At 40.6% G+C, this 22,176-nt stretch overlaps 1 protein-coding gene across 1 annotated transcript in view; it reads left to right on the top strand.

Annotated features, from left to right (window-relative positions):
• Positions 1-22,176, top strand: part of slc13a4 (solute carrier family 13 member 4) — a 47,677-nt gene that overhangs the window by 24,171 nt on the left and 1,330 nt on the right. Inside the window, exons 2-14 of the mRNA XM_015955057.3 lie at positions 2,366-2,494; positions 9,730-9,866; positions 9,971-10,146; positions 10,684-10,747; positions 12,547-12,586; positions 12,703-12,789; positions 13,033-13,217; positions 18,474-18,593; positions 18,753-18,854; positions 19,057-19,158; positions 19,354-19,466; positions 19,740-19,867; positions 21,266-21,427. Of these exons, the coding sequence (XP_015810543.3) occupies positions 2,366-2,494; positions 9,730-9,866; positions 9,971-10,146; positions 10,684-10,747; positions 12,547-12,586; positions 12,703-12,789; positions 13,033-13,217; positions 18,474-18,593; positions 18,753-18,854; positions 19,057-19,158; positions 19,354-19,466; positions 19,740-19,867; positions 21,266-21,427 (1,545 nt within the window). The remainder of the gene's footprint in view (positions 1-2,365; positions 2,495-9,729; positions 9,867-9,970; positions 10,147-10,683; positions 10,748-12,546; positions 12,587-12,702; positions 12,790-13,032; positions 13,218-18,473; positions 18,594-18,752; positions 18,855-19,056; positions 19,159-19,353; positions 19,467-19,739; positions 19,868-21,265; positions 21,428-22,176) is intronic.

The following is a 22,176-nucleotide window of genomic DNA, read 5'->3' on the forward strand; positions in this document are numbered from 1 at the left end:
AACAGCACGATCATGTGACCATCATAGCTGCCGTTTTAGCGGATTTGACTGATCTAGGATCAGTTGTGTAACATTTTTTTTACATCCGGGTTTTTCCCCCTGCGTTATGGGGGCGGCAAAAGCCAATGTGGGGGAGGGGGTGGGGTGTACCGTCCAGAGCCCAACTTCACAGCTGACAGAGCTGCATGTTCAGGTTATTTTCCTTGTTTTATGTTCCCACACAGCGCTGCTAGAGCCAATAATAATAGCACCGTAGCTTAGCCCGGGACAGAGAGAGAGAGAACGTTGTTGAGTAAAAGAGAGTGAGACTCCTCCCACATCAGAGCAGGATCAGGCTGATTTCTAAAGCTTGGTTTATGCTTCATCAGCACGAGTGCGGAGTCGCGCACTTTATTTGACTCGAAAGCTCAACTTCTCTTTTAAAAATGGTTTGAATGTTTCTGGTGGCATACGTTAGTTCAAACAAGCTAAGGTGTCAGAATGCGTGCATCTCTCTCACGGAACTGACGTTTCAGTGAGGTAAAACTACCAGACGGCTTCGAAAAACATGCAGCCAGCCTGCCTTGGTAATGCAGGGAAAACTGTGCATTTTTTATTTAATACATTTAAAAGCTATTTCTACCTACAGATTTCCACCTTGCATTTTTGGAGTAGAAATTGTTTCGATAAAGCTCCTCTCTAGATAAACATCCCAAGCACAAGATGTTCACAAACACATTAAATAATAAAAAAGATAATAATGGGAGAAAATAATAATAGCTTTAACTGTTCTTATTGTATGATTAAATATCAAATATTAATGTGAATGATCTGTTGTACTAGATTAGAATCTAGACCATCTTTTCACTTAATCTACAGGATGGCTTAGCAGGCTAATGTTGGACCTTTATTTGCAGAAAATCGTGAATTGAACCAAAATCGCAATTTCTGCTAGAAAAATTGCAATTCAGTCCTTTCCTAAAATCGTTCAGCCCTACAGCTGAGTTACTTTCTGCCTTAGATTTTCCTGACACGCTCACTACACAGGGGACATTTCTACTATTCTACAAGTTGTGTCTCATAATGGTAAGTGGGCTGTGTTTGATATAGCGCCTTCTAGAGTCCTGGAACCCCCCAAGGCACTTTACATCAAATCCTGGTGGTGATGAGCTACATTGTAGCCACAGCTGCCCTGGGGCTCACTGACAAGAGGCGAGGCTGCCGTACACAGGCACCACCAGTCCCTCGGACCACCACCAGCTGGCAAGGTGGGTTACGTGTCTTGCCCAAGGACACAATAACAGCGGCAGACTGAACGGGGCTCAAACCTGTAACCTTCCATTACGGGGCAAGCACTTAACTCCTGTGCTACCATCACCCTATAATCTTACCCTCAGATCTGTCATGTTATGGTGTTGAATTAGAGCAGAAGAAGCAGAGTCTGATGTGTAATATGCGCATAAAATGTAAACGTTGTCATTGAAAGAGAAACAACAGTACCAATAATTTTTGATATTACACATCGGCAGATTTTTTTTCTTTAAGCAAAGTTGCCTTTTTTTGTTTTCTTTTTCTTTTCCCCTAATTACAAAGAAAATCTCTGGTTTAGGTTATAAATAAATGATCAAAGAGTGCACGGGGGTCAAGTATGGTCACATCTAAAGGTCTAATCCGTAGTGTCTACTTAAAGGCTGTAAAGACTAGGTTTGTTCTTTCTAATTTCCTATTTGACCAAATAACAAAAATAATTACTTCTTTAGTATAATGTTGCTTATTCATTGGTAAAACTCTGCTAAGTGAGTTTTAGTAACAGTTGTGATGTCTGAACCTGCTCCACTCTGGTTAATTCTTTCCCACTTTGGGTTTGATTAGTTTGAGATTAGCTCACCTCCTACTGGCAAGTAAAAGTAAAAGTTGTTTTTTTACGTAAACGCTGTGAAAGCATGTGGCAGTAGTGGAGAACTGATGACTCATGTGTAACACAAGATTAAATAAAACGTAAAGCTGTTTTTACTGAGGAAACAACGTGTGACACTACGTTTCCTGTAGTGTGATGGTTCGATCAGGTTATTTTCGGCAGGTCTTAATAAATGTCACGGGATTGGTCTTTAGTTTTTGTGTTGGAGAACCTGTTGCTAAGCCTGCTGGTGGTGCAACTCAGCGGTATTAGTGGCTGATTGATGAAAATTATATAACAATTAGATGAATGTAACACTGGAGATTATCTGTGAGCATTTGGTCACATTAGCAACTAAACAAATAATACCATGTGCAGGAAAAACACATTATACTACACAATAATAAATACATAATTAGACATAACTATCTGGAAAAGAAAATTAGCTATTGTTTTATTTCTGATGTTTTTTTCTGTTTTGTGTTGCAGGAGGCGTGTTGTGCGTACGTGCTGATAGTGACAGCCGTGTACTGGGTGTCTGAGGCTGTTCCCTTAGGTGCTGCCGCTCTGGTCCCAGCCTTCCTCTACCCGCTCTTTGGTGTTCTCAAGTCAAGTGAGGTGAGTTGGTCCAAAAGGGGGTTCAGTCAATGAAGCTAACACAGCTAAGTGAACAAACCGTCATTCAGCCCTCTAACTTCAAAATCAAGAAAAAAAAAACAATGAAATTGTTCTTTTTTTCTTTTTTTTTTAATAAATTTTTTTGGGGGGCTGCGCAGTGGCACAGTGGTTAGAGCCTTGCAGCAAGAAGGTCCTGGGTTCGCTTCCCGGCCTGGGATCTTTCTGTATGGAGTTTGCATGTTCTCCCTGTGCATGCGTGGGTTCTCTCCGGGTCCTCCAGCTTCCTCCCACAAACCAAAAACATGACTGTTAGGTTAATTGGTCTGTCTAAATTGTCCTTAGGTGTGTGTTTGTGTGTGTGCATTATTGTTTGTCCTGTGTGTCTCTGTGTTGCCCTGCAATGGACTGGCTCTCTGTCCAGGGTGTACCCTGCCTGATAGCCCTTTGACCGCTGGAGATAGGCACCAGCCCCCCCGCAACCCTACATGGACAAAGCGGGTTCAGACAATGGATGGATGGATGGATGTTTCATTTTTGCATGTTTGAATAATTTTACATTATTAATATTAAAGAGGATAGCGGAGGATCTTTTTCGTAGATCATCTGAACCATTGGTCTGTATAACTATCAGTTGTTCTTGTGAACCATTCATGTGGAGTCTTACATGCTCGTTGCTGGCTAGTTTTCACTTTCTGCACTTGCAATAAGCAAAGGTTAGGCACCCCACAGACGCCTCTGTTGCCAGTTTTCTGCTCGACAGGTAAGCTAAAGTTTGGCATGCTGTTCAGAGAAATCAATTTCAGATTACTGCTAGAAGAAGTGAGCTGCAAGGCCAGCAGCTAGTTGTGAACAGAGCGTGCACGAGAATAACTGGGCGTTCTCTCTCGTGCACATTTTTTTCTAAACATGGAGAGGGCAGTTCTTCCCTGAAATTCTGAAACATCCTCCGCTATACCTTTAAGCTAACATAAAATCAAATTTTTTATTTAACACACCCAATAAGAGTGATGGAATATTTAATAAAAACTAAGGGATCTTGTGAAACAAATTTTAATTTACATTGATTACATTTAATTATTACCTAATAAATGAGACTCATATTTCAGGAGAAAAAAAATCTAAATGTGTTCTTTAGTTAGTTTTTTTAATTTTTTTATTACTCAAACAAGTTTTATACACTGCATAGCCAAAATAAACCTCCCAACCCAAAGAAAAGGTCACACACACTAATATTTTGCTGGACCACCTTTTGCTTTTTTTTTTACAGAGCACATTTACTGTGGCATTGTTTCTATAAACTTCTACGTCACAAGATTTATTTCCATCCAGTGTTGCATTGATGTTTCACCAAGATCTTGCACTGATGATGGTAGAGTCTGACCGCTGCACAAAGCCTTCTCCAGCACATCCCAAAGTTTCTCAATGGGTTTAAGGTCTGGACTCTGTGGTGGCCAATCCATGTGTGAAAATGGTGTCTCATTCTTTCACTGTTTGAGCCCGATGAATTCAGGCATTGTCATCTTGGAATATGTCCATGCCATCAAGGAAGAAAAAAATCCATTGATTGAATAATCTGGTCATTCAGTATATTCAGATAGTCAGCTGACCTCATTCTTGGAGCACATCCTGTTGCTGAACCTAGACCTGACCAACTGCAACAACCCCAGATCATAGCATTGCCCCCACAGGCTTGTTCAGTAGGCACTAGACATGATGGGTGCATCACTTCATCTGCCTATCTTCTTACCCTGATGCACCATCACTCTACCACCTCAACTGGCTCTTCTTGATGTGGAGGACCAGCAGTGTTACATCCTCTAATTGTGGAAAAGGGAAGGACAGGGAGTAACACAGATGCATGTGCTTCAGGTGTTAAAATTGTAAACAAGGTTTTTATTTTAGGATTGTAAAAAGACAAAAAGCTCCAAATCTAAAAGTACTTCAATCACATTGGTAAAATGGCCATGGGTTTACGTTTAAAACAGATATTGAAAAGCTCCCAAACATTCACAAAATAAAGTCCACTGACTGTACAAAAGTTTGGTAGCAAAGAGGAAGCCAGCTCACTGGTCCCTCATCTGTTAAAAATGTCTAAAAGCTCTTAAGCTTCACTAAGTCCAAACACAACTAAAACCCATTTAAAAGCCATTAAAACACAAAACAAATGGAGCAGGTGAGAGAACTGGCACATATCCAGTCTCTCCCTTCCTCCTGGCGGCTCTTCCTTTTATGTTGCTCAGGAGGTGATCAGTCCAAGTGAGTGCAGCTGTGCAGGTAGGAGGAGGAGGAGAAGCACTGATTGACATCTGCAGCTTCATATTTCTGGGACAAATAGCAACAGCTGTAACAAGCAGGTCTACTCCGAGCCCCTCCCGGATGACTGAGCTTCTCACCCTATCTCTTAGGGAAAGCCCAAACACCCTGCGGAGAAATTTTATTTTGGCCACTTGTATCTGCGATCTGATTCTTTTGGTCACTACCCAAAGCTCGTGACCATAGGTGAGGGTAGGAATGTAGATCAGCTCTCTCTTCACCACAACAGACCGGTTCAACACCCCCATCACTACAGATTCAGCACCAATCTGCCTATCGATCTTGCACTCCATCTTTCCCTCACTCAAGAACAAGACCCCAAGATACTTAAACTCCTCCACTTGAGGCAGGACCTCATCCCTGACCCGAAGGCATTCGACCCTTTTCCAACTCAAGACCACGGCCTCTGATTTAGAGGAGCTGATTCTCATTCCAGCTGCTTCACACTCGGCTGTGAACTTCTCCAGTGAGAGCCGGAGATTATGTTCTGATGAGGCCAACAGGACCACGTCATCTGCAAACAGCAGAGACCTGATCCTCAGGCCACCAAAACAGATCTCCTCAACACCTTGGCTGCGCCTAGAAATCCTGTCCTTAAAAGTTATGACAGAATCGGGGATAAAGGGCAGCCTTGGCGGAGTCCAACTCACACTGGAAACAAATCATCAGACCAGGTTATAATAATGCATTGGACAGTTCTTAACCCAATGTTAGCAGGTTCTGCAATCTCCTTGGATGCTTTCTCTGCTTGATGCATGCCAATGATCTAATGATCTAACCCTTCTCTAACAGACTTGCATCTTTTCCACTACCAGAAGATGTGTCTTTCCATGTGGTTGTTCAAGAAATGAGAAGCAGTTCATTGCACCAGTTGGGGTTAAATGACTTGTTGCCAGCAGAAAGATAATCGCCCATGCAGTAATTATCCAATAGGAGACTCGTGTCTATTTGCTTAGTTAAATCCAGGTGGCGACTTCATTTTTGGCCAGGCAGTGTATTTGAAAGAAGGATTTCCTCAGACTTTGCATCAAAATGACTTATTTTTGTTCTGATTTAGTTTTAATTCTGATCAGATTGAACATGTCAGTCTCTCCCACCTGTATAGTATAATCTCTTGCATTTTTGACACGGTATGTAAAGTACCCTAATTGTGACAGCCAACAATCTCTTCGGTAGGAATTTAAAGCGAAAACGTGAAAGGGAACTTCTTTGAGCAATGAACTTCCTGTTGGGTTCAGCAGCAGTGGGGAAAACCCAGAGAAATAGCTAGGATTACAGTCTGCTGACCAGACTTCTGTATATGTAAATGTACAGTGGAAAGAATTGAGGTGAATGAGTGTACTGTGTTCTGAACATTGTTCAGTACATTCCAAGAGTTCAGGTCTGAGTGTGTTTCTCAGATCTCTGCCAGCTTTCATGTGACTTTATGATACAGGTCAAAGTAGACCAGTTCATTAGGAACTGGAATATAAACTAGATATGAGTCAGAAGTTGATGGTGAGATTACTTTTTGCAAGAAAACCGCATTTTCATTGTATTGCAGTACGATAAAATTTACAAAACTTTAAAGAAGAAATAGATTTAAGTTGATTCACTATAAAAATAATAGATAGTAGCATATTTAGCTTAAAATGTCCAAAAACATTTTTCATACTTGACATAAATGGGGTTAAAACGTTGAGGAAAAAGTCAGATTTATTTGAAAAAAGTTGGAAAAGTCAAAATATACTACCTTATACTATAAAACTACCGTTACTTCAGGGAAACTTACCGGAACTTCCTGTAATGAGCGTGTCTCCACTTCACCGAGCCGGCCGAACGGCTGCTTTTGGGAATTTTCTGAGTACCGGTACCTGAAAATTACATCAGCAGACGCCGTTCAAAACAACCGACATTAGTGAAATCAGAAGAGTTCCTTGTGAAGCAGAATAGAAATACAAGCAAATAAGCACCAAGCATCCTGCTTTAAAATCGCCATTACTAAACTCCCAACACCAAAAACCATGGCAGAAGTCCCTCCAGACAGTGTAATTCACAGGGCTGTGTTGTTTGTTGGCGCTGGTCAGTGACATTACTCGCTGTCGAAGCAGCCGTGATATAGTGACGTCTGTGCAAAGTCGTGAAAGGGCAGAATTTGCATGGAGAAGCAACATCTGTGAGGACCAGGCCATCGTATCTCTGGGTCAGTTTCCCGCTCCCAGAAATTGCCCTGAAGTTCAGACAATGGAAATGCTTCATATGTCTAAAAGAAGTCATTTCAAACAGCTATTAGAATAGAACCACCTCTCGCATGCTAGGGAGAGCTGCTGCTTGAGGAGCAGCGGCTGTTCTCAAAATCTGTCTCGGATATCAGAGCTTCTCAGCTTATAGCAGCCTGAGTGTAAGAGGGGTAGGTGTGGCTTGCTCCAGCTTGTTATCTTAAAGTGACAGAGCCCTGAAGCGGCTCATTCTGGAGGGTACTGATACTGTCAAGAATAAAACTGCTGAAATCTCTTTATGTGAGAGGGATTTCGTACAAAGAACTTCATGAATATATTTGGTATCGACCATAGAACCATTATAACTTAAGAAAATAAGTCACAATATGACCCCTTTAAAGATTAACTGTCCAATATCCTTTATTTATTTATTTTTTCCCCTGGAGAAACCTTCATCGGTTAATAATGCATACCCAATTATGTAACCGCACAGCCACTGCAGTGCACAGTAACAACATAAAACAGTTCTGCTGGAGAAAATCCAGCTGGTTTTATTAGGTGAAAGGTGAGGCGATGTGGGCTTATACAACACTGGGGGCCACCATCGCTGCGGGTGGGAAGTGGAGCAGATTAAAAAGAACAAACAGAAAACTGTACGAGCTGATCCGAACACGGGAGGGCAGAATGAGTGAAAGGGAGAGACTCCCTCATGTCTTCTCCTGTTTGGGTTTAACCAAACATTTGAACTGATGGTTTTGTTTTATTTTATTTTTCTTTTTTTTCATTTATTTAATTCAAAATAAAAACAAATAAAACATATAAACAATAAGAAATACATAACAAAAATCTAATTTGAATGAAAAGGAGCAGAATGAAGAAAAACATCTTATAATTTCTGCCCCCTTTTCCAGTAGAAATAATCAATTTATATATAATTACCATTTGTCAGACACGCATACACATTCATTTTAAACCTTTTCCTGTTCTAAATTCCAGTGCGATCATGATCATTGATCTAATTTACATTTTCATAATTATTTAGTACACTCTATTTGGTACATTTTTTGAATATATTAAATGACAGTTTTTTAAATTTCCCTTTTAAGGTTATTCTATAATTTAACACCATTTACAGATATATTCCACTCATTCATTTTAGTTCTAAATCTAGCTTTTGTAAACACATCAGTTTCTTTCAGCATGTAATTACTAGTTCTCTTTTCAAATATCCCCTGAATGTTTGTTGGCAGAGTACCTAAATTGGCTTTATACATGGTTTGTATGATTTTCCAGTCTTTTACATCATGAAATTTCAGTAATTTATATTTAATAAACAATGGGTTCGATGAATCTCTACAGCCACTATAATTGATGATTCTCAGAGCTCTTTCTATAAAATAAATAAGGGTTGTGTATAGTTTTTGTATGTTGCTCCCCAGATTTCTACACAATAAGTCAAGTATGGAACAATTAGTGAATTGTACAATGCCAACAAACCAGAATTAGTCAGTAAAAACTTGACTCTGTGTAATACTCCTAAGGATTTGGCAATTTTACCTTTTATGTAGCTAATATGGGATTTCCATGACATGTCTTCCATTGCTGTGGAATGTTTAGTCCTAAACCCATATTGTTCATTGTTTAAAATATTATTTTTTTCGACGAATTTATCCAAGCTTGATACAAATACTTTTTCCAATATTTTAGAAAACTGTGGAAGCAGTGACACCGGCCTGTAATTATTGAAACTATGTTTATCACAACTCTTGTACAAAGGAATGACTTTCGCTGTTTTCATTGCATCAGGAAAATTTCCAGTAGAAAGTGATAGATTACAAATGTAAGTGAATGGTTCAATGACGGATTCTATGATGGTTTAACAGTTATCATGTCCAGATCCTGATAATAGGTTTATCTTTTGTTTCCACAGTTTTTTTACAATGTTTCGTATTTCTTCTTTATCTACTTTGTCAAGGACAATACTATTGACAGTACTAATCATTGTGGTCAATTTATCTTCTATTATTGGTTTGTTCTCCATCAAACTCCTACCTACATTTCTTTATTATCATAAATTGGTTTGTTCTCCATCAAACTTCTACCTACATTTCTTTATCATCATAAATTGGTTTGTTCTCCATCAAACTCCTACCTACATTTCTTTATCATCATAAATTGGTTTGTTCTCCATCAAACTCCTACCTACATTTCTTTATCATCATATATATCTTTTTCGTCCTTGACAAAGTGATTTGGAATACTGGATTTTGTTTTCTCTCTATTAGTCACACTGTTTATTATTCCCCAAGTAGCTTTTGTGTTATTTTTAATCTGATTCAATAGATTACCATAATAATCTTTTTTTTTTGCTTCCTAATTATTATTACCAATTTATTTTTATAATTGTTATATCTATCTTCTGCTTCCCTTGTTTGCAATTTTAAAAACTCCTATATAAACTATTATTTTTTGCACACGCATTCTTTAATCCCTTAGTCATCCAAGGTTGATTTTCCCTTTTACCTGTAGATTTGATTAATTTGCAGTCATCATTATATGACTTCAACAGTATTTTCATGAAGGACTTGTATGCAGCGTTGACGTCACTGACGTGTACCTCCTTCTGAGTTTGTTTATTAAGATCTTTGTTTAATGCCTCCATGGCTTTAACTGATTTATCTCTTCTGTAGTTCATGGTGTTTTGATGTATTCATGTGAGTTCAGGTGGCAGCAGAGTACTGTAAGGACACCACCCTGCTGCTGATGGGAGTCATCTGCCTGGCAGCCTCCATAGAGAAGTGGAACCTGCACAAGCGTATTGCTCTGCGCATGGTGATGATTGCAGGAGCGAAACCGGGCATGTCAGTATACTGCTCATTAAAATCTGAATTATGCACCTAAAGCACAGAGAACTGAGAACACTGAAACATTTATGGTATGAGTGACCCCTTTTGTTCTGTTTCAGGTTGGTGCTGGGCTTCATGTGCTGCACTGTGTTCCTGTCTATGTGGCTCAGCAACACCTCCACCACTGCCATGGTGATGCCAATAGCCGAGGCTGTCCTACAGCAGCTCATCTGTACTGGTTTGGCCGACTGCCATGATGACTCAGAAACGGTAGACGCCCAAGAGGACGAAAGTGGTGCGTTTGGTTCTGAATGTCTTTGTACACATTAAAAAACATTTGGAACAGTGTTCACACCGGAATTCTTTTTATTTTATTCTTTCTAGTGATGCATTGATATGAAATTTTTGGGCCGATACCAATATCCGATATCAAGATCACTGTTATAGCCGATAACCGATAATTGCAGATACTGATATACTGACATTAATGCTTCTAAAATCAGCAGATTTTGTATAAAATGAAAATGATTAAAGCTGAATTTACGTTATTATGTACACACAACACACACATTGTTGCTTCTGAGATTATTACAATCACTGTCACGTGGCTAAACAAATACACATCACTCCCCTCACCCTCTGAAACAGATAAACAAATGGAGACAAGGTGGAAAAAATTTCAGTTATTAATATTGGCCTGGTTTTATTTATTCGACCAATACCGATATTTTTTTACATTGACTAACATTGGCCTATACCGATATTGATGCTGATATATTGTCCATCCCTAATTCTTTCATTATATTGCAATGACGACACTTTCTTCTTGCAGCTGTTTCAAGCAAAGATGAGACGCTGGACAAGAACCAGTTGGAACTCCTCTACCAGAACGAACAGTATGTGTCTAAGTTCTACTCTTCATTTCAGATTTCAGATTTTGCTCTGCTACCAATAAAATAAGCTTTGATTGCTTTCAGCTGCTCTCGGCAGATTCAGCATCATCACATACGCTGATGATATGCAGGTTTTTGTTTCTGTCCAAAAAACTATTTCATAGTGATTTGACTGTTTGTGGCAGGGGCAGACAACTCCCTGTTATCCAGCATGTTTTAGTTATTTTCTTGCTTAAACACACGTGATTTCAATCAGCAGGTATATCACAGGCGTCTGCAGAGCTTAGTGAGCTGCTCAGCAGGTGAATCAACTAAAACAGGCTGGCCCTCTACAAAGGGAGCTGTCCATCCCTGGTTTATAAAAAGCATTTTTTAGTGAAACACAAATGATTCTGCCATAAATGCTACAAAGATTTTGCAGCAGCATTAGACTTGCTCAAGAGCCAGAAATGATCTAATTAGACATTGTAGCTGGTAGGCAAGGTAAGGCGGCTTTATTTATATAGCACTTTTCATACACAGAGGCAATTCAATGTACTTTTCATTAGCAAGAACATTCAAATCAACATGACAGAAAATACAATTAAGAAAGAAAAAAAGAATAAAGTTAAAGGGTGAGCAAATACAGTGCAGAAGGTGCAGCATAAGAACATTTATTCAAAGGCTGATGAAAACATGAAGGTTTTCAATTTTGATTTAAAAGTTAGAGCTGGGGAACACATTTGGGGTCATGAGGAAGCTGATTCCATCTGTGTGCAACATAGTAGCTAAAAGCAGGTTCACCCTGTTTGGTTCTGACCCGAGGTTCTACCAGCTGGCCGCTTCCTAAGGATCTTGGAGCCCTGCTGGGCGTATATACCTGAAGGAGATCTGACATGTATTCTGGCCCCATGCCTTTGAATGATTTATAAACTAGCAGTAGCACTTTGAAATAGATTCTGTAGTTTACTGGTAACCAGTGTAGAGATCTAAGAACATGAGTAATGTGCTCAGATCTCTTGGTTCTTGTTAAGACTCTAGCAGCAGCATTCTGAAGAAGCTACAGGTGCTTCACAGCATTTTTGGGAAGACCAGTCAAAAGACCATTGCAATAGTCCAGCCTGCTGTAAATGAACGCATGAATGAGTTTCTCTAGCTGGTCTTAATTATGCATGTTCCAGCCTTTTTACTATAATTTCATAATGATTCCCAACATTTTATGTTTTTAATCCCAGTTATGACATCTATTTGTGTCTAGTGTTGCTTTCAGTTTCACTGTACATGTGTATTGTGACAGTAAAGGCACTTGAATTATTTTAATCGGTAGAAAAGCACAAAAAGCAGTATACCCCCCTCCTCCAAATAAAAAAAGCACTGCATGCTAGTGACATGTACACACAATGATGCCAGGTGGATGCACCAGGTACACAGTGCATCTACCTGTTTCTCTTACTTTCAGATAGTTTAAAAGAAGTTGTGGTTTTGGAGCAATTGAAAGATGATGAAAAGAATAAACTAATAGATTTAACCAAACAGCTTCTTATGCAGTTTGGTTAAATCTGTGTGTACTACAAATATGTACTTAGAACAGTCAAAAATAATTTAACATGCAATTCTCTAGCAAATCTGGTTACAACACTTAATTTTAAGGGACACAGCCTTGTCTGTGAATAAATAAATGAATGCTTCTTTATTAATTTATTTTTATCCACATTGTGTGATTTTGAGCTTTATAAATAAACTTTAATCTGACAAAAATGTAGTCTATAAGTTACTATTGTTGCTGATTGTTGTCTTCTGCCTTTCGTCTCCTTTTTGCCCAGGAATGACAACACTAAACAGGATCTTTATTCACTAAGTGAGGTAAGACGTTGGCATTTTAGCAGGTAGATATTAAAAAAATGCACTATTTGAAGAAAATCCAAATTACTGGTGATCTAGTGTTTCTTTTAATCTTTGTTTGTTTTTTTTATCTTAAGGGACAGATTGGTGAGGTGAATAGGTTGGGACTTCAGCCAGTCTTGAACAAGACGTTTGTCAGACAAACCAACGGACACTTGCCACAGGTTTGTAAAACATGATGCCCCTCTCAGGCCTCCTCTAATTATAGTGATGTTAATGCTGTTTGTTCTGGTTATTTCCTGTGTTAGTCTATGGTTAGGGTAGTCATTTTGACTGCATGACATTGTCTATACTCAATTGAAAAGGGGGAAGTTGTGTTTGGGTCTGATGAGTTTGCCAAGTGTGAGGCAGAACAAGAGATCTTTGCCGTTTCAGTAGTGATAATAACGCTGTGATCACTCTACCAGGTTGCCATTGAAATCCCAAATGTGAAGAGGGTGAGAGCCAGAAGAGACTCCCAGTACCCCACCAAGAAGGATCACATGATCTGTAAATGCTTGTCGCTTAGCATCACGTATGCAGCGACCATCGGAGGGCTCATTACCATCACCGGCACATCAACCAACCTCATCTTTGCTGAACAGTTTAACACGTAGGTACACTTGGCTCAAAGCACTGTAATAATAAAAATGGTAAATGGCCTGTATTTGATATGGCAATCATTAATGATGCACTGATGCTGATAACAATTTCCTGTATTAATACTGCTGTAATGTAAAGAAGTAAAAAAAGTAAACAATCTTTTATATAAAGCACCTCTCAAGAGGCTTCACAAAAAACAAAAAAAGGTATAAAAAGTTTACAAAAATTATTAAAAATGTGTTTAAAGGAGGAAAAAATGTAAGAAAATGGAGAGAGAAAATGAATAGGAAAGAGGGATATCAATGGTTCCCGGGAAAAGCGGAATAAGAACAGAACAAGGAACGACGAAGGTCACGCCAAAGCCAGCTTGAACGGGTGAGACCACTGAGTCCACTGATCTCAGGCTCAGGGGGAGAGAGTACAACTTTGGTCTTTAGCCTGGTGCGCTGCACAACCAGTAGGCTTTGGTCACTGGACCTCATGGACCTGCTGGGCTGTAGGGACTGAGAAGATCACCAATATATGATGGTGCTTGTCCATGTAAGGCCCTATAGACCAGAACCAGGATTTTGAAATGAACCCTGAAGTTGACTGGCGGCCAGCGAAGCTGGAGGAGAAGCGGGGTGATGTGGGTGTGTTTGGAGGACTTGGTCAGAAGCCGAGCACAGGCATTCTGAACCACCTGTAGACGGTTCAGGGAGGTTCTGCTCAGACACGTGAAAAGAGAGTTACAGTAGTCTAAGCGTGAGGAGATGAAGGTGTGGAGAACTGTCTCAAGTTCAGAGTGGGACAGAATGGGACTCAGCTTAGCAATGTTCCTGAGATGGAAGAAGGAAGAGCGAACAAGAGAACTGACATGAGAATCTAGGGTGAGAGCTGGGTCAAAGGTCACACCAAGATTCCTGACAGAGGCTTTGTTGCCCAGCCATCCATGTTCTAATGGAGTCTTAAGGTTGGTTTATGCTTGACGCGTCCGCGAGGTCCGCACTGCTCCGCGCGGAAAAGTTGCGTCATTTTGCGTCATTTTAACAACCACGCCCCTCCACCACGTCTCCGCACGGCCCAAGATTTCCGCAACGCGCACCTTGGAAAATTTCTAACCACGCGGACGGTCGGACGCGGAAAAACATGGCAGACCGGCACGGCAGAGGTTCGTAAATACAGACATTTGTAGGATTCAGCTCTCAGAGATCACCGTGATCAACATGTTGTTAATAATTCTTGGAGAGAAATAGCTCGCACTGTCGGAAAAGACGAGGACGCTGTTAAAAATGCTGGAATACCATGTTGTAAACAGTGATTTCTACTTCTACTATGGTGTAGTGTTGGATGTATGCTGTAGAGCTCCATGCTGCCCCGTTCAGTTTGGGAGAATATTGGCTCACCGCAGAGACGAGCCGCACAAACCATAAACGCTGCGAGTTGTGAAGCGCGTTCCAGCCGCGAGCCGCATCACCGCGCGGAAAGTGAATGCGTCAAGCATAAACCAAGCTTTAAGCAGGAGTGTAACAGCTGCAGCTTAGACATCTCATTGGGCTCAAAGGAGATGTACAGTTGGATGTCATCTGCATAGGAGATTCCTTCGAATCTTTAAGAAAAGACTGAATAGCTATTTTTCTAACTGATATTGTGATTTTAGTGTGATTCACCATTTTCTTAAAAATCAAGGTTCAACACATTATTCACAGTATACAGTAACGTTTAAAAACTTGACAGGAAATGACATCATACCATTAAAACTGCCACATTTTTCATGCTTGTTTGAATTACTGTAAGTTTGGCACTGTTTTGTGGTACAACAGTTTTTAAAAGAAGTGAAGTTGAGCTTTCAAGCTTACTTAGAGTTATTACCATAAATCCTATCTAGCTGCTGGAGATTCAGTCTCTGTCTCACACCCACCCACGGGGCTGAGTGTGAGACAGTACATAGGCGGTAGAGACAGACACCTACAGCCATTATTAATATTAGCTGTAGCTGCTTATTTTCAGATGCACATTTCACACACTGCAATCACGGTGGCCTGGCTGGAAGTTGTCACCGCGGTCATGGTGGTGGCTCGACCTCTGGTTATTTTGACAAACCAGTGTATAGATTCTTGTGGAACATCAAAGCTGAATGATTAAAATGTTTCAGTTCGGAATATCACTCAACTGTCACATGAACGTGATCGGTGTCAGCTGTAAAAGTTAAAATGTAGCCGGGTTTGAGTGTGACGTGTAAACAAATTCTGCCGCCATTCCTGGAGCCTAGTGGCCCAGTCAAGCACACAATTTAGCATTTTCAACTTGTTGCCCATGGTCCAGTGAGATACTAACCTCAGCTATTAAATATAGCCCTTTGAGTCACAGTGCCCCCCCAATAGGGGGCCAAACAAGTGTAGAGCCAAAGTCAGTGTCCAGTAGGCACCTCCTAGGGTCTGAGATCAAACTAATCAGCCTTCATGCTGCCAGCTGAAAGGATTTTCTGCCACTGCTGTTTTAAGCCTCACAGAATGGTCTTCTTCACGTTGTAGCCTGCTGGACAAAGGCCAGATGAGGGTTTCTGTGTGGGGGTGCTAGAATCCTTAAATAACGGGAAATACAGTCAAGCAGATGGTTGAAGAAGTAAATCTTTGCAACTTTTTTACTCGTGGCATTCAGCTCCATCTCAAATTGTGCGACTTCCTTGTAGAGAAAATCTCACGAGTCATGTGCTCACACTGAACAACCCGGTTCTCGATTGCGGCCTGACTGCTCCTACTGTACATCTGGTAGCAACACGTTTGCTAAAATTAGCTGATTTTAAACAACACGTCAGACTTTTTATTGTGTTGTTATTGATGTCTGTTGTCCCTCGGGATTGCTGTAGGAGGACGCACAGGGATTTATGGGGGTTGGAGGAGGAAGACGAAAGAAAGAAAGTAAATCAATGTTTTGTCAGGTTAATATGACATAAACATTCTTTCTTGACAGTCCTTGTCATTGTGTGCAAAATAAAGAGCATAAATAAAAACGAACAATGTGTGTTAATAGGGAAACGGCTGGCGAGCCGTGCTGATGCATGTGCCGTGAGCGGTTCTGGTACTTTTTGGGTTGCAGCGTCGCTTCAACAGTGCGATACCCCCACGAGGGACAAGCAAAAAATCAAACACGCCAGAAATTTGTGAGGGCTCCCGATTGCTGATTGGGAGATGAGGTGTTAAACACCTCTCGTAACCCCGTGAATATTACACGGCGCACTACGCAAAACTCGCCCCTGATCTCATAGATTCTCGCACAAGGAGAAAATTGGCTCAAAAATGTCAAAAGGTTGTATGGTGTCCGCCTGGCCTTAAAGTCACCTCCCTACCAGAGTCGAACTCCACCCACATTTCCTGAAAGGAGGCGTTGCCTGGCGAACTGAGCAGTGGCAGCTGGTGAAACAAAATCTTGGTGGGGCTATATGCGAAATATTTCCTTTCTTTGACCATAACAAGTATTAAAATGAACACTTTCCTCCACAAAACAAGCAGTTTTACTGATAGTCAGTTTAATAGAAAAATAATGGTAATACTCAAATTAATACACAAGCCTTTAATGTGAGCCTTTAAAAGATACTCCAGTGAAAAATTACATTTTTTGTATTTAATAACATTTTATTTTGTCCTCAGTCTTTTTGCCCATCTTGAGTTTTCAGTCTCCAACAGCCTGTGTGTCTTAATAAAGCATACTCTAAAGAAGGAGCAATATTGACGGGTTTTGGCTGAAATTAGAATTTTCAATAAATATTACATACTGTATGTCTACAGCACTATTGGACACTTGTTTATACAGTTTATCAGCCAAATAAAGTTAATTTGAGGGTGACTTGCTCTTTAAAGAGACAATGTGTACTTTTTACCATTAGTTTCTGGAAACATCCATCAAAGTGTTGCTGAAAATGAATGAAATGATGCCCAGTTGTTGAAAAATATTGGCAGTTTCATAACATATAACCATAAAAATCAGGCCTAAAATACATGGGAGTGGGTCTAAGGCTCTGAGCGATGCCATTTTAGATGCCATGTTTCCTTCTACGGGAGCCCTTGAGGACAAAATGCATTTACTGATTTGTAACAAATGGTTACAAAACTTTATCATTCTTAAATGTTTTGTTTTAGACATTTACCTCTTCACTTGTTTCCAGTGATGAAAGGGAGCGTGATGTGCTTGTTAGTTTGCTAAAGTTTGCCCTCCCCACGGCTTTTTGACCCTAACGGGCATCCGTTGGTAAGGTCTTACTCCAACACAGAAATACTGCTTGCTTGAAACAATTTAGGTATCTACTGCCCCTTATCGCCAGAAAAATCCATACTGTCACTTTAATGAAGACTCCTAGTGAAAGGTTCAGTGCTAAAGATTCTGATTCTCCAGTTTTAGGTCTGAAACTGTTACGTTTTGGTTCGTGAGGTTACTCCTCGTTGAATCTGCTTCAGTGTCCCTGGTTCTTTTGATCCCAGGTTTACCAAGCCACACTTTAACGTTGTCACAGATGAACATAAAAAAAAAGATTGATTCAGTAGCATCAGTTAACTTAAAAAGCAGAAAGATGATACAGAGACTCAGGCCTGGATCCATCAGAGTACCACCCTAATAATTCAGAAGGATCCAAACCCTCCTATAGGCTCCTCCCACACAGTGGACGAGGTACAGCCTCTCATGTATAAGAGTGTGTGGCAGAGCAAGTAATCTCTGCAGAAATATTAGGGAAATGCCCGCTGGACCTATAATGATCTTGTTGATGATATTGATTAGGGATGTGTATTTTTGAAATTCTGGTGATACGATACATGTCACGATACAGGGGAGACGATACGGTATATCACGATATATTGCGATACATTCAGTCAGACGTTACAAGCAATTTTTTTTACTGAATTTATTGTAAGAATGTTCAATAAACAGTCCAAACTGATACGTAACATGTTTAACATGAGGTATCTGAACCATGATGGAGGGATTTACATTTCAGTGGTGGAAACAAAACCCGCTGCACACTGCTGCCAACTAGCGGGTGGCGATTGAATTGCACAAAACGAAAAGAAAATACACAAATGTTTGCATGTAAATTCTTTCAGGAATTAGATAAACGGCTTTTGAATATCGATGTAATAATCGCAGGAAAAAATATCATGATATATTGCCATATCGATATTTCCGATACACGGCTTTTGAATATCGATATAATATTGCTGGGAAAAATATCACGATATATTGCCATATCAATATTTTCTTACATCCCTAATATTGATCCTGTCTTTCCCTCCAGTCGATATCCGGATGCAAAGGTGATAAACTTTGGCACCTGGTTCATCTTCAGCTTCCCTATCGCCATCATCATGCTGGTCCTCACCTGGCTGTGGCTGCACTTCCTCTTCCTTGGCTGCAAGTGAGTTCATTTGAGGGTGGTTCAGTTCTGCTAGCGGTCACATCCAGGCGTGTTATTACTGTGGTTGCCTGCATCTACAGCCTATCATTACGGACTCATGATAATCCCTCCGGCTGCTTGGCGCTCTTTGGGATGATGTTGTTGTCGCTCTGTGCTCAGTTTCAGAGAAACTTGCTCGCTGAGTAAAAAACGCAAAACGAAGAGGGAGATGATGTCAGAGAGGAGGATCCAGGAGGAGTACGAAAAACTCGGACCTATCAGGTGTGTGAAGACCCCCCCCCCCCCCCCCACCTGCATCTGACTTGCTTAGGATGAAACTTATATTCAAGCTGCTTTAATCAATGAATTAAATAAAATTTCTCCGTATTCAAATATTACAGATATGAGAGAAAATTCCAGCAGCGATGTAATTATCTCCATGACACCCGTGTAACCTGCTTGCTGTGGTCTGTGTGTGTTTCAGCTACCCTGAGGTGGTGACGGGTGTTTTCTTCATCCTAATGACACTGCTGTGGTTCACCAGAGAGCCTGGCTTCGTACCCGGCTGGACGTCCCTCTTCGAAAAGTAAGCACTAGTGATGTAGTAACTAACTTGCTGATCAGTGGCGTTACCGTCTGCGGTGTGGTGACTCAGACCTCCAAAGCATTTTCCTCACATTGCCACCATGGATGAATTTTTTTCAGACTTAATGACATCTAAATAAGTCAAAGTAAGAGTTGTGTGTCTTTTTGTTAAATCTGTACATGACTGTTCTCACAGGAAGGGTTACAGAACTGATGCAACAGTATCAGTCCTTCTAGGCTTCCTGCTCTTCCTCATTCCTGCGAGGCGACCCTTCTCCTCCTCCTGCTCCTCCAGCTGTAAGAAGTCAGGTCAGTTTCTGTTAAACAGTTTGAGCTCTACAGCACACCAGACACCAACATTCTGCAGAAATCTGGACTTTTGTCTCTGACGCCACCACTATGGGAAAGCTAGGGGGAGCCTGGCTGCTCAAAAGGGTGGTGGGCTTCTCAGGAAGCCTTTAACTGACAAACCCATAATAAATGATCCTTCACAATAAGAGTTTCTAACATACACACATCCCCAACAACTGCACCATGCTGCTTAAAAATGTATTTAAATATTTTTGTTCTTTTAATCTACAGATGATGATGATGACTCTGATTCTGATCCACTTGCTCCTATGATCACCTGGAAGGACTTTCAGAGGCTGATGCCATGGGAGATCGTCATCCTGGTTGGGGGGGGTTACGCGCTTGCTGCCGGGTGCAAGGTAATGCACGTGCACGAACAAAGTTCATTTCTGTAGCACGTTTTAAAACAGCATGGCAGCTCAACAAAGATACAAAATACAACAATGATAAAAGTAGCATTAAAAAGTCAGACTGTGAGATACAATGATAAAATCAGCGTTCAAAAGCAAGATTAAAGTAAAGTAGACTTAAATGAGCTAGCAATGGGGCCTGCCTCACGTGCAGAAGCTCATTCCAGAGTTTCGGGGCGGTGTAAGAAAATGCTCGCTCCCCACAGGATTTATAATTCACTTGGGAACAGATAAGAGCAGGTGATCAGGTAGCCTCGGTGACCGCTGTGGCAAAAATGGGTTGATGATAAGAAGGGGCCTGGATGGATGTGAAGAATTTTAGAAACAAAGACAAGGACCTAGAATTTGACACAGAAACGCATGAGGAGCCAATGCCAATCTTCCAGTACAGGAGTGATGTGAATGCATCTGTCCGTATTCGTCTGGAACCGAGGCGCGACATTCCGAACCTTTCAGAGGCGATTCATAGATGATTGTCGTAGTCCAGTCTAGAGGTTATGAATGCACGGATGACTCATCTAAGTGAGGCCTTTTCAGAATGGGTTTCAGACAAGTTAACCAGCATAGTTAGAAAAAAACAGGACTTAACTGTGGCGTTCATCTGTGGAGTCATAGTTAATTTGGAGTCCAATTTGATCCCCAGGTTAGTGGCACAGGACTTGAGATTAAGAGGGAAGGATGTGAGACTGATGGATGTGGCGTGCTGGTTCGTAGGGGGAAACTGGATTGCGTCAGTTTTATCTTAAATGAACAGTGAGGGAGTCCTCAGGTGAGCCAGAGGGCTTCATCACCGAAAGAATGTTGCAAAGGTCATCAAGAGGAATGGGGTCGAAAGATGAAAAGTTCCTCCTGGCTGGCCAACCCCGTGGGTGTACCACTGCACACATGATGGTTGAGAGGGTGAGGTGAGAGCATGGAATTAATGTGTGTGTGTTGATATCAAAGATGTTTTGTGACAATGTCACGTAGTAATTATTCCTGGATGATCTAACAGTTTTCAGACAGTGAGTCCAGAAGTCCTTGAGTAAACGGAGAGATATTTGCAGCTTGTCCCTTTTCCAATTCTTCTAAAAGACCCAACACTGGCATCCAAGAGCTCTAGTTTCATCATTTATCCAGGGACCAGGCGAGGTCTTTTTACACATAAACCTGAGTTGTGCAACTTGTTCTTTTGGTGTAGAAGAAACTTCCTCTCTTAATAGCATCTGAGTGAAAGTTCCTAGAACTATCAGAACATTTATTTCTTAGATGCAACTTTTCATATTTAAACTGAAGAGTAAAAGGATTGTTGTACTAAAGTGGAAAACTAGTTGTGCATGAATGTGAGGGTGATGTTGTGTGTTTTAGGTATCGGGACTCTCTGTGTGGATCGGCAGACAGCTGGAGCCCATGAATGGACTTCCCCCCTGGGCCGTCACCCTGCTGGCCTGCCTGCTGGTGTCAGCGGTGACAGAGTTCGCCTCCAACCCTGCAACTCTTACCGTCTTCCTGCCCATCCTGTCAGCACTGGTACGATACTTTTCTTTACTTCATTTCCTGAAACATTTTGGGTTTTTGGAGATAAAAGCAACAAAATCTAATGCAAGGAAAATTCTTTGGATCCTTTGAGAACTACATTGTGTTGTTTGCACAGATTCATTTAGTGCTTTCTCCACTTTCTGTTTTGTGTAAAGATGAAAAACAGATTTTTGAAGAAATTGTGAATCTTCTTTCCTTGTGAAGGTTCTTGGTCATCTAGGTCATATTAATCCTTGTAGACTTAGAAAAAAAGTTATTTTTTCTTAAAAAATATTTTGCCTCTCATTTGAGGAGCTTTAGTAGTTCAAACAAATAAGTACTAAATACCCAACTCTTAAATAGTTGTGAGAGCTCCTTTAATGTGATCTAATGGTTCACTTGCTCAGAGTTTAGAGGTTGGAACCTCAGACCTTCTCTTCTATTAAAAGAAATACAACCTCTTATATTCTTCTTTTGAACCATATCTATTTTTTCGTTCTTTCGGGGACCCATGAGAAGGAGACAAGAGAGGAAACAAGCTTATTGAGTAAAATAAAATTACAAAAATGCTTTCTTGGAGAAAAATAACTAAAGATTAAGCACTTTTTAGCAAATAGCATGCTTGAAATACAAGTCTAAGTGATGGAGAGCAGAACCGCTTCACAAATAGGAAGTCTAATATGTCACTGTCGCCCCCTAGTGGCTTAGGTTAGTAAAGGAAATGTACATAAACACTTATAAATGCTAAAAAAATAACATAA

Source organism: Nothobranchius furzeri, chromosome 1 (genome assembly GCF_043380555.1).
Source record: "Nothobranchius furzeri strain GRZ-AD chromosome 1, NfurGRZ-RIMD1, whole genome shotgun sequence".
In the NCBI taxonomy this organism is placed as follows: domain Eukaryota; kingdom Metazoa; phylum Chordata; class Actinopteri; order Cyprinodontiformes; family Nothobranchiidae; genus Nothobranchius; species Nothobranchius furzeri.